We start from the raw sequence: 11398 nt of genomic DNA, 5'->3' as shown, positions 1-11398 counted from the left end.
CATAATAGTATTTTTTGCGTTTTTATATGCGTTTTTACGGTAATCGAGAAAAAAAAAATAGCAACTTTATAGTTAAATATGAAGAGATTTCAAAAGAATCGGAATCGGTAGTTGTATCGGAATCTGGGAATAGTCCCATCACTAGTAGAAACCCACCCAATAAATATCAACAATCGGAAGAACATGTAATGTTCAACCAGTATTTTGTTTAATTTTCGGTTTTTGAGCGATTATTAAGGTTTCAAACTAGTTGTGAGGAAAGCGCCAGTTTTTCACTCGCTCTAACTTGATACACTTATATTACATTTGCTGCCACGCACACAAAGTTGACTTGTATGAAATTTCTAAAAAATCCGCCCAACCGGCTCCTCATGCCTCGGGGGCAGAACGGATACTAAACCCAATAAATGTGACCGTGACATTTATTGAGTGGGTTTCTGTCACCATTTTGTTATAATTCTTATTTTGAAGTGATTATCAAGTATTCAAAGACGTCGCGGACAGCGTTCAACATTACTTGTTTTTCGAAACGAATAAATATTTTTCATTAAAAAAACAAAAAAACGTAAAAAACTTTTCCAAATATGTAAAAAAAGGTAACTTATCTTGCCTTTGGTAATATTTATTTTTTATATATTTGTTTTTTGGCAACTATTTTTTTTATGTTATTGTTGATGGCCATCATGTTACGCGCGTGGAAACGCCATCCCGAGAAACTATGTGCAAGAACACGCGTACCAAGATGGCCACCAGTAACAGCATAAGAAATCACATTGCTTAATATCCGGAAAACTACTTATTTGCGGAAATTTTAAATGCATTTTCAGTATACTCGAAAATCTATAAAAAGTCATCATTTTAAAGGAAAATGTTCAGGTGGAAACCAAGTAAAAATTGACTGAAAAATAGACGAAACTAAACAGAAATAAAGGGGAGTACCTATTGTCACGTGAGCCCAATACCTGTCCCCTTTCCGCTATTAGCACAGATACTCCAAATTAATAAGCCCTATCTAAAGAGTAATAAGCCAGCTTTTATTTGTAACAAATATTGGTAATTTGTAACCTTTCAAATTTCAAATGCTTATATCGTAATCCTTTTGGTATTTGAAAGTAATTATTTAAGCCTTTAAACTCAGGATAGAAAACAATGGGTTTGTATTACTGTACACATAGATTCGAAAAAGTTGTCAAAAAAACAAATATATAACAAATAAATGTTATCAAAGGCAAGATAAGTTACTTTTCTACCAGACTGGATATATTTTTTGTGTTTTCATTCAATGTAACATGTTTATTCAGCTCGAAAAACATGCAGTGTTTACCGATGTATTGGAAAATTCAAAATGGCGTCGGACTCTCTCTTTAACACGGTAAGTTTGGGAAAAGCTGTTATAAATAATAAACTAGACAAAATACTATTAAAAACCACCGAATATATGTCAAGTTATGTCACGGTAACATATATTGAGCGAATTTCTAGCAGTATTTTGTCTAGTTTATTATTTATAACACCTTTTCCCGAACTTACCGTGTTAAAGAGAGTCGGGCGCCATTTTGAATTTTCCATTACATCGGTAAACACTGTATGCTTTTCGAGCTGAATAAATATCTTACATTGAATAAAAACACGAAAATTATATCCAGTTTGGCAGAAAAATAACTTATCTTGCCTTTGATAACATTTAGTTGTTATATATTTGTTTTTTGACAACTTTTTCGAATCTATGTGTACAGTAATACAAACCCAAAGCAATGTCTGATCTAAATTTAAAAACAAAACAAAACAAAACATGCCAACTATTATTTGTGCTTTTAAAGTTCAGGAAAATATTATTTTTTAAACACGCGCCCCTAGAACATCATTTTTTTTTTATATATATAATTCGAGAATTCGGTTCTTAACAATATTATAATTCGAACATTTCTTTTTACAAACTTTTTACTTATATCTTCATATTTTCCCTGTTACTGAAATATAAATCCTTCCAGACTGAGACAAATTTTATTTTCGTTCAAATCCAGAGTACCCCTTTTTGTGTAGCTGGATTTTTCACACAAAACAATTGTCTGACTTTGCCCTCGTGGGGAAGAAAGTTAATAAAAACCAAAACAAAGATAAATTTTACTTTATTACCACCTCATTGAGGTGTGTCAGAAATTTCGTGAAAATAGTGAATAATTCCACCCCATCTTTCCAAGCTTATAACTCATCGAAAAATGTAATTCAAGCCCTAATTTTTTTTTTCAATTAAAGGAGCAAGGACCAAGGTTTCATTAAAAAAAACAAAAACAAGAGAAACAACGTGTTTTTTTTAAAAAAGGTTTTAAACTTCGCACTTTACAGGTAAATTTCTAAAAAACAGTATTTTTTTTTTGTTTTAAATTTGAATATATTATTCATTGACCTTTTCTCTTCAATTTGTGATATATAAGACTTTGGTACATAAATTAATTATTTACTTTTTAATAGACATTTCAAAATGGGAGGCGTGAAATATTCGACCCCCTGTCTTTCCAAGCTTATAACTCCTCGAAAAATGTAATTCAAGCCCTAATTTTTTTTCAATTAAAGGAGCAAGGACCAAGGTTCCATTAAAAAAAAAAGAAAAAACAAATAACGTGGTTTAAAAAAAAAAAGGTTTTAGACTTCAAACTTTACAAGTAAAATTCTAAAAAACACTACGCTTTTTTTGTTTTAAATTTGAATATATTATTTATTGACCTTTTCTCTTCAATTTGTGAGTAAATTAATTATTTACTTTTCGGTGAGTAAATTAATTATTTACTTTTTAATAGACACTTGAAAATAGGAGGGGGGTCGTGAATAAAAAAAAAACGTTTGTCTAAAATATTATATTCGGTTTATTGGAAAGAACATAAAATTTCACATTGACCCTGAAAATATCGTAAAAATAGAATCAATAGAAAAATTTTGATAGATTTTTAAAGTTTAAAAATTGAAAAATATTGAGTTCGGAAAATTCATTACTGTTTTTAAAAAAAAAGTAAAAAAATATTTCTATTACTTTTAAAACAACTTTAATAGTTTATTTTGGAAGTATAATCCATAAAGAAAATAAACAACCCACTTTTAACAGAGAAATTACGAGATTTTTATATTTTATTTGCAGTTTCGTGTTAGAGGTGTCAAAAATTCCTACAAAAATTCTGATACACGTTTAATAGGTTTCGGTGTGCTGAAAACGAATATCACATTTAAAATTGGCGCAAACAAATAGTTTTCTGGATATTAAGACATTTTTCAAATGCATTACTTAATAAATGCCAATTTTCAGGTGGGGAAAAATGGCCTTCAGTAAAAACATTATAGATTACATTCGATAATAAATGTCTTTATATCCAGATAATTACTTATCTGCGCCAAATTTAAATGTAACACTCCTTTCCAGCATACCCGAAAACCATAATAAATCGTCAACTTAACGGTGAACGCTAAGGTGCAAAGAAAGTAAAAAAATACAAAAAAAAAAAAAAAGACAGAAAACAAACAAAACTAGAAAAAAAAACTTTTAGAAGGGTTATGGTACATTACTTTTGAACACGCATCTATATCGTATGAAAAAAAAACGTTTTTGTTTATAATCTGAGACTTCGATGCATAACTATTTGTAAATCCGAAAATTTCGTTGGACTGAGTAAAAAAAAAAAATAGAGGAGGAGTCTAAGTAACGTCGTGTACGACCGTCTAAAAATGGGTTCATTATGTTTGATCGGGCCCCCCTCTCATATAAAAGAACAATAATTTTATGATTTTATATTGAAACCCGAAGATTTCTCTTCATTTAACTAAGCGAAAACAAAAACAAATAAAAAAGGGGCGGGGTAAATGTCGTCTAAAAAAGGGCATATTATTTTTGAACAGACGCCCCTGTCATATAAAAGAACACCACTTTAATAACTTTATATTGTAATCCGAAGATTTACCCGGTTTGTTTTACTATACACATAGATTCGAAAAAGTTGTCAAAAAACAAACATATAACAAATAAATGTTATCGAGGGCAGGATAAGTTACTTTTCTAACTAACTGGATAAGTTTTACTGTTTTTATTTAATGAAAAATATTTATTTGGTTTGAAAATCGATATATTTGAAAAAGACAAATGGCGGCGAGGTTTCTGTTGAATACGTTAAGTTTGGAAAAATGGGTTCAAACTACAAAATTATACAAAATACTGTTAGAAACTCAATCAATATATGTTATCGCGACATAGGCTGACATATATTGAGTGAGTTTCTAACAGTATTTTGTCTAAGTTTTTAGTTTGAACTCATTTTCCCAAACTTAACGTATTTAAGACCTCGCCGACATGTCTTTTTCAAATATATCGATAAACACTGTATCGAACCGATTAGACGTTTTAAAGTGAGTAAAATCACTAACAACTTTTTCAGATAGGTAGAAGAGTAATTTATCTTGACTTTGATAACATTTATTTGTTATATATTTGATTTTTGACAACTTTTTCGAATCTATGTGTATAGTAAAACAAACCTGATTTCTCTTTATTTAACTAAGGGAAAACAAAAACAAACAAAAATGGGGCGTGAGTGAATGTTTTCTAAAAATGGGCATATTCTTTTTGAACAGACGCCCCTGTCATATAAAAGAGCGACAGCAAAAAAAAAAAAAAAGATGGATAGTTCTGCAACGTACCTGCCCTTCGAATTCGTAAGATTCCGCATTTGTACTTGTTGTACTCATATTTGCAAGTTATTTTTTTTTTCAACTGACGACTTATCTTACAAAGTATATTAATCGCCTGTCTCAGTTGCTTCTGGTTCCAAAAGAGAAGTATCCTTCGTTGCGTTTTTGGTAAATACAAAAACAGTTTTCAAAAAAAAAAAAAAATTTTTTTTTAAATACATAAAAATCGGGGTTCCTTTTATTTGGTTGTTTTGTTTGTCGGTGTTTACTCTGACCAGAGTCTCCCCTGGTATCGTCCCGATGTTGCCCCGAGAGTTTGCCGTGGAGCTGGGGGGACTTCTTTCAGGGGAGACCAGACAACAACCCCCTTTTACGACGCCGATTGCTAAGAATGAAACAAGGGAAGCGGTGAGGTTATAAGCGGAGCCTCTCTTTCGATTCGGGCGTTTTCTAAATATGGAAAACGGCTCGCGAGAGAAAGAGGGAGAAAAGAAAGAGACGCCAGTCTGTGGGGGCCCTCGTCGTATAGTAGCAATAATAACATACCCCCCCCCATCCACAACATTTCTAGCTCTGTTTGTTCCCCCCACCCCCACCCCGTCGTCCAAAAGCCGGTTCACCACCTACTCGCGCTCTTCTAGCTTGCCTGGCCTTACCTCCACCCCTCTCGCCCTCACTGTGTACGCTAAATGCCTGTATATCGCAAAGAGCCACTCTGCGAAATAGGATGACAGAGAGAAAGAAAGAGTTAGATCTTGGGAAGCCTAATGGTAAAAAGGCTGGTCGTATCACGGCAGAAGATAACGGGTTTGCGAAATAAAGAACTGTGACTAAGGAATCTCACACATTTTCGTGCCGATGTGTACGCGAAAGTTGAAAACACAGAACGGAGAATTCTTTGAATGAATAAACAAACAAATATTATTGAAGTGCTTGAACGATTTAAAAGCTATTTCGAACCTAAACGTCACAGACACACAAAGAAAAAAAAAACAAAAAAAAAAAAACGGACAAAAAAAAATTAGTTTCTTTGTAACTTAAGCGTAACATATCAATGAAAATTGCAAACTTAAGTATGACAGACTAGCGCAAAAAACTTAAACGTTACAAACTAATGAAAATATGATTTGAAACAAGCGTGACAAACCGACAATGAAATAAAAAAAATGCTTTTTATATTTCAAACTTATGTGAGACAGACCGACAATGAACTAAAAATATTATTTTTATATTTCTTACTTAAGTGAGACAGACCGACAATGGATAAAAGAACGAAACTTTTTTATAATTACAACTTAAATGTGACAGACCGACAATGAGCTAAAAATACTTTTTTTATATTTCAAACTTAAGTGTGACAGACCGACAATAGGTTAAAAAAAAGCAAACTTTTTAATAATTACAACTTTAATGTAACAGAGTAACAATGGGCTTAAAAATACTTTTTTACATTTCAAACTTAAATGTGACAAACCGACAATGGATTTAAAAATACTTTTTTATAATTACAAACTTAAATGTGACAGACAGACAATGTATTTGAAACGTACTTTTTAGATTTTAAACTTAAGCGTGCAGACTAAAAAAATTTTTTTATATTTCAAACTTAAGTGTGACAGACCGACAATGGACTAAAATACCTTTTCATGTTTCAAACTTAAACGTGACAGACTGCCGAAATTTCTATAAAAAAAAAACAACTAAAGTGTTGCAGACTGACGAAGTGCTATTTCAAATGAAACGAAAAAACGTATTATACTTTCAATGTAAGTGTGACAGACTAACGAAAATGGTATTAGAAGTTTAAACGTGACAGACCGAAGGAAAGTATGACTGAAGCTTAGTATATTTTTTAACAAATCGAAAGTAATATTAAACTTAAGCGTGACAGACAATAAACTTTTTTTTTGGGGGGGGGTCTTTTGGGATGAAGAAGGCCAGAGGATGTGTTGGTCAAAACGTGGTGAACCAACACCTATGAAAATGAGGATAACAGTCCGCAAAAAGAATGCATGCACAAAACTTATTAGAATCTAAACTGACAGACAAGACCGTGACAGACCAAGAAAACTATAGGGATTCTTGGACATGTCCAAACAAACATGTATATTTTTTAAGATATGTCTATTTAATCTGTTCGTTTAGCGATAAAAAAAAAAAAATAATGTCATTAAATTACGTGTGACAGACAAATAGACTGAACAAGACTTTTATAGAAATACTTGGACGCATCTATAATAATATCTAATCAATCTTTGCATTTAGCAATTAAAATATTATTTCAAACATAAGCGTGACAGACCGACGAAAAATTCTAGTTCTAACTTAGTAGGACAGACAAAATCTCTTCTAATCACGGACGCATCTGAATGAAATATGTGAACTTATTGTCGAAAGTGAAAATCGTATTCTTTAAAATAAAAAGGGTGATGAAATGATCATCAGTGTTTTAATTGGGAAAAAGAAGTAAAAATACATAAAATAGAAAAAAAAAAAAAAAAAAAAACTAAAAAAAAAAAATGTAGGACGCACACAGGGAATTCTTCTTTGCCAAACTTTTCATCTGGGGCAAGAACATATTTCAATGGAATCATTCTGTTGGGCGAAAGTTCTTTTTATAACGGTACAAAAAAAAAAAAAAAAAGCCATGGGAAACTTGGGGAAGAAGTTATTTTTTTTTCTGATTTATTTTTATCTAAAACTTGCAGAGATGGCGGGCACCCGGCCTTGCCCAATAATGAAATAACTTAACATTGAAATTAACAGTAATAAGAAATAGATTACTAGGGATATGACAGCAGCATATTCTTTTCCTTGTTTTGATTCTAAAGTATATATATCCATTGAATGGTTGGTTGGTTGTTTTTGTTTTACGGCATATCAACCCTTTTCGGGTTATTTAATGCTGAATCCAAAGATTTTGAAGAACATTTTTTTAGTAGAATATATTTGTTGTTTTCAAGTCGGTTTCTATTTAACCCATAGTTGGAACCCTAACAGGTACTACCACTCCGGGTCAGAGTGGACCTGAGAACAATGGTAATTAAAGGGTAGCTCCACACTCCCCAAAGCCCGCAAGCTGGGGCCTCACCACTGGATATAGTTTAAGGTCATATCCAGGACCCCCATTGAGGGACTTTACGCTCTGCAGGGGGGCAGTCGGTGTATTCTAATGCCCCACCGACAGGGCCAATATCCATTGATATCTTATGTTTTTTTTATGTAGAATGGTGTGGTTCTTGGTTGATTAATTGTGTCTGGCTGTGTCAGATATATACTCGAGTGTCAAAATAATGCAAAGAATATGCTGTTGTCATAGACCTAGTTATAATACAACCCAGGACTGTTTATAACGAGTAAAATCTTTGTTTGGATGGATGAATTACGCATACAAACGTATGTCAACAAGTTCGAATGCAAAATGTTCATTTCAAATTGCCGACATTATTTTATTTCTTTCTGCGCATGTCCGAATTCAATTAATTTCTTCAAGTCATTTAATATTAAATCTTTATTATCTATCCCTCGGTAGCTCAAACGGTAGAGAACACGGCTGAAGCGCTAAATGTTTTGGTTTCGATTCTAGCTGATAGCACCCACTACATTTTTTTATTCTTTTGAAATCAGTACTATATATTAGGTACAATATAATATTCAATAGAGAGTTGGCTGTATTCATTTGCTTCCCCACTGAGCAAAGTAGGCACAAGGCCTTTTTTTAATGTGGAGAGAGGGGAGGTGAAGGAGACCAGCTCCCGAGAGGTGGGAAATGGAAGCTGGATAGTGTGAGCCACTTGTTATATAGGGTTGCCCCTAAATGGGCCAAAAGATTGCCACAAGGACAATGATCTTTGATTGCAGCATCTGCCGGAACAAATACTACACTTTGATCTTGGCCCGAAGACTACAAAGGTCCCCCCACCTGCGAGGTGGGGCATTCAGTAGAGGGTATTTATTTGCTCCCCCACCGAACAAATTAGGCACAAGGCCGATTTTTAATGTGAGGGGCGGAGGGGAAATGGGGACCAACTCCCCGGGGAGTAGGGGAGCTGGATAGTGACAATTGGTATGAAGGGTTTCCCCGACATTGACCAATAATTTATATGTAGGGTCGCCCCCACATATGGTCTTTGCTTGCAGTATCTGCCGGAACAGATACTACACTTTGATCTTGGCCCGAAGGCTTCAAAGCCCCCCCCTCCCCGCTGCGAGGGGGGGCATTCAATAGAGAATTGGCTCTGTAGTAATTCAAAATTAAAAACAAATAAAAATCAATGGATGTTTCACACTTCCAATACTTTTATTGTCGCCAAAATCGGTTAAAATCGCCAATTTTCAAGAAATCGATTGATGACCCACCGCGGTGCACCGGGAGGAAGCTTCAAATACCTCCCTGCAGTAATTCAGGCCACAATAAATTGTAGTCTGCATTGTACGGTGTTTCTACACTATTGGGACGAAATTTCGGAAATCATAATATTGAATTTCACATGAAAACAATGGTATCTACGGATTCCTTTTATTTTTAAGATGATTATGTCCAAAAATTAAGGTTGAAAATTATTGATTAAAGAAAATAAAATATAGAATTTGATGAAAATGATAGTAAAACACAGGAGAGTTCAAAAGGGAGGTAAATTTCCATTTTGGTTTAAACAAGATGGCGGAAAATTTTCCCCTGCTAACACGATTAAAGTTGTTTTGTTCAATAATTCAGTAATATTCGGGTAATTTTGACTACATAATTTGGAAGCCACCATTGTAATTTATTAGAATTGACAAAAAAATTTCAGTTGAAACCGTTGTTTTTTTATCTGAAAACTTCACTTATCGACTACAAAATCACGTCTCAATTCTGTAGAAGCACTTAATTGCACCGTAGAGAACCTACCGTTGGTTTTATAATATTTTCATATAATGGCTTGCATTTTAATTTAAAATGCAAAAGTCAAGTATCATGGTGCAATTGTATTCTAAGCATAAACCTTAATTTCAAACGCGCCCCTGTTTTATCAAAGAACCTGCTGTTGATTTTATACGTCGGGCTTTTGTGTTTGTGCGGTGATAAAATTTCTCAAATGCACTTGTGATGTTAGGCTATATCAGAGTGTTAACCTTGGTTAAAATCGGCCTGCTCCTGCTTTAATCCGATTTTTCGATTCTCGAAAACATTCCAATACAAAACCTATCTAAGAACAGTCTCAGACACATGAAGTATATCTTTGCGAAATTTGAAAATTATAAGCCCAGGCGTTTTGCCGTCTATAGGGAACGAACTCATACGCACTCACACACAACTACACGGACACACATAAAGTGCCTTTTATATATGCGCATTTATTTATTTTATTTTTTTTTTCATTTTCACCTCATCCAAGGCACAGTGCTACTTTGATGTAGGGGTCTATTATCTCGGACATAAACTGCAGGGATACTATATAGGGAGTTGAGCAGCAAGGTGTCTGTTTATATTATACTTGAACTTCTGCATGTCAGTACAGTCAGAGAAGCAGGAACTCAGAAGCTAATTCCAAAGTTTAGCAGTTCTAGGGAAGAAACTATTAGAGTAGAAAGCTTTCTGGCATCTGGGGATCTCTACCGTGTAGGGGTGGGATTTTGCTGCTTGTCTGGCTTGTCGGGGGTATTTACGTTGAGGGGGCACAAGGGATTGTAGTTTGTCGGAGCATCTATCGTTATAATACTTATAAAACCAGCAGACGGATACTGCATTTCGTCGATGGGACAGTGGTTGAAGCCTCGCTGACATTTCGGGACCTATTAGGTGGGCAACTCTCTTTTGACCCCTTTCCAAGAGTAAGAGACAAGTGACACATGCAACAGCCCAAATGTGACAACAATGTGTATATGTGCGTGCGCGCGCGCGTGTGTGTATGTATGTGTTTGTATGTGTAAGCACGTGTGTGAGTACGTGTGTGTGTGTTTGTGTGTGTGTGTGTGTTTGGTGCAGTCATTTTCGATCTCTTTACCTCGTCTCCTTTTCTCTTTCTTTGTCGTTCCATATCTCTCTCTCTCCCCACCTCACTCTTTCTGTATATTTTTTACCTCCTCCCCCGGGACCACGTAAGTACCAATTATGTAAATCCGTATGAAACGGAGCTGACTACGACGACAAAGAAATCGATAGGCTGGGAGTTTTCCCTACAAGATTGTCACGGACTAATTTTGTTGAACCTAAAAGGTCACGCCACACAAGAGGCGACTCGGGAGAGGCGAGGGATGTGGGCAGAGAACCGATCACGTCCCAGTATGGAACCCGCTACAAGTCCCCCACAATCAACCCCTCATCCTGCCCTTCATTACCCACGAAGCACAGAGACTAGCGCGCGGAGTACCGATTAGCACTTAAAAACAGTGCTTGCTTAATAGAAAAACGGATGTCGCAGTCTACACATGTTTCGCATCTGCATCTTTCCTGGCAGTTTAGGAGAGTGTCTGGGACGAGATTTGCGAACGATCGAGAGCTCAATCACTTCAAACATGGCGCACAATACTGTTTTAGCCTTGCGGTATTTTTGTGTCATTTAAAAAATGAGTGACTTTTTAATATTGCGTAACTCTTTTAGAATCTCAGATTAAAACGCTAGATTTAGTATTGGAAACGGAAAAACGACTGCTTGCGGTGATATTTATCATATGCATACAACCAGCGTTCTTAGGTTCAGTAATTTGCATATGGTTTTGCAAAACGACATTTTCATTAATTTAC

General features: G+C 34.7%; 1 protein-coding gene across 15 annotated transcripts in view; it reads right to left on the bottom strand.

The window, feature by feature from the left end:
• LOC145247446 (uncharacterized) overlaps positions 1–11398 on the bottom strand; it is a 580790-nt gene that overhangs the window by 332799 nt on the left and 236593 nt on the right. For 5 of the 15 annotated variants that reach the window (XM_080109224.1, XM_080109226.1, XM_080109225.1 and 2 more), the window contains exon 1: positions 4681–5263. The exons of 8 other annotated variants lie outside the window; for them this stretch is intronic. In XM_080109224.1, the coding sequence (XP_079965350.1) occupies positions 4681–4728 (48 nt within the window). In that variant the 5' untranslated portion in view covers positions 4729–5263. Of the gene's footprint in view, positions 1–4680; positions 5367–11398 lie in introns of those variants that run through there. 2 more of the 15 variants (XM_080109230.1, XM_080109227.1) reach the window with 2 other exon arrangements.

This window comes from Euprymna scolopes, chromosome 25 (genome assembly GCF_053919585.1).
Source record: "Euprymna scolopes isolate OS-2025 chromosome 25, ASM5391958v1, whole genome shotgun sequence".
NCBI classification, from domain to species: Eukaryota; Metazoa; Mollusca; class Cephalopoda; order Sepiida; family Sepiolidae; genus Euprymna; species Euprymna scolopes.
The sequence above is the reverse complement of the archived record's forward strand: the minus strand, read 5'-3'. Positions and strand labels throughout refer to the sequence as shown.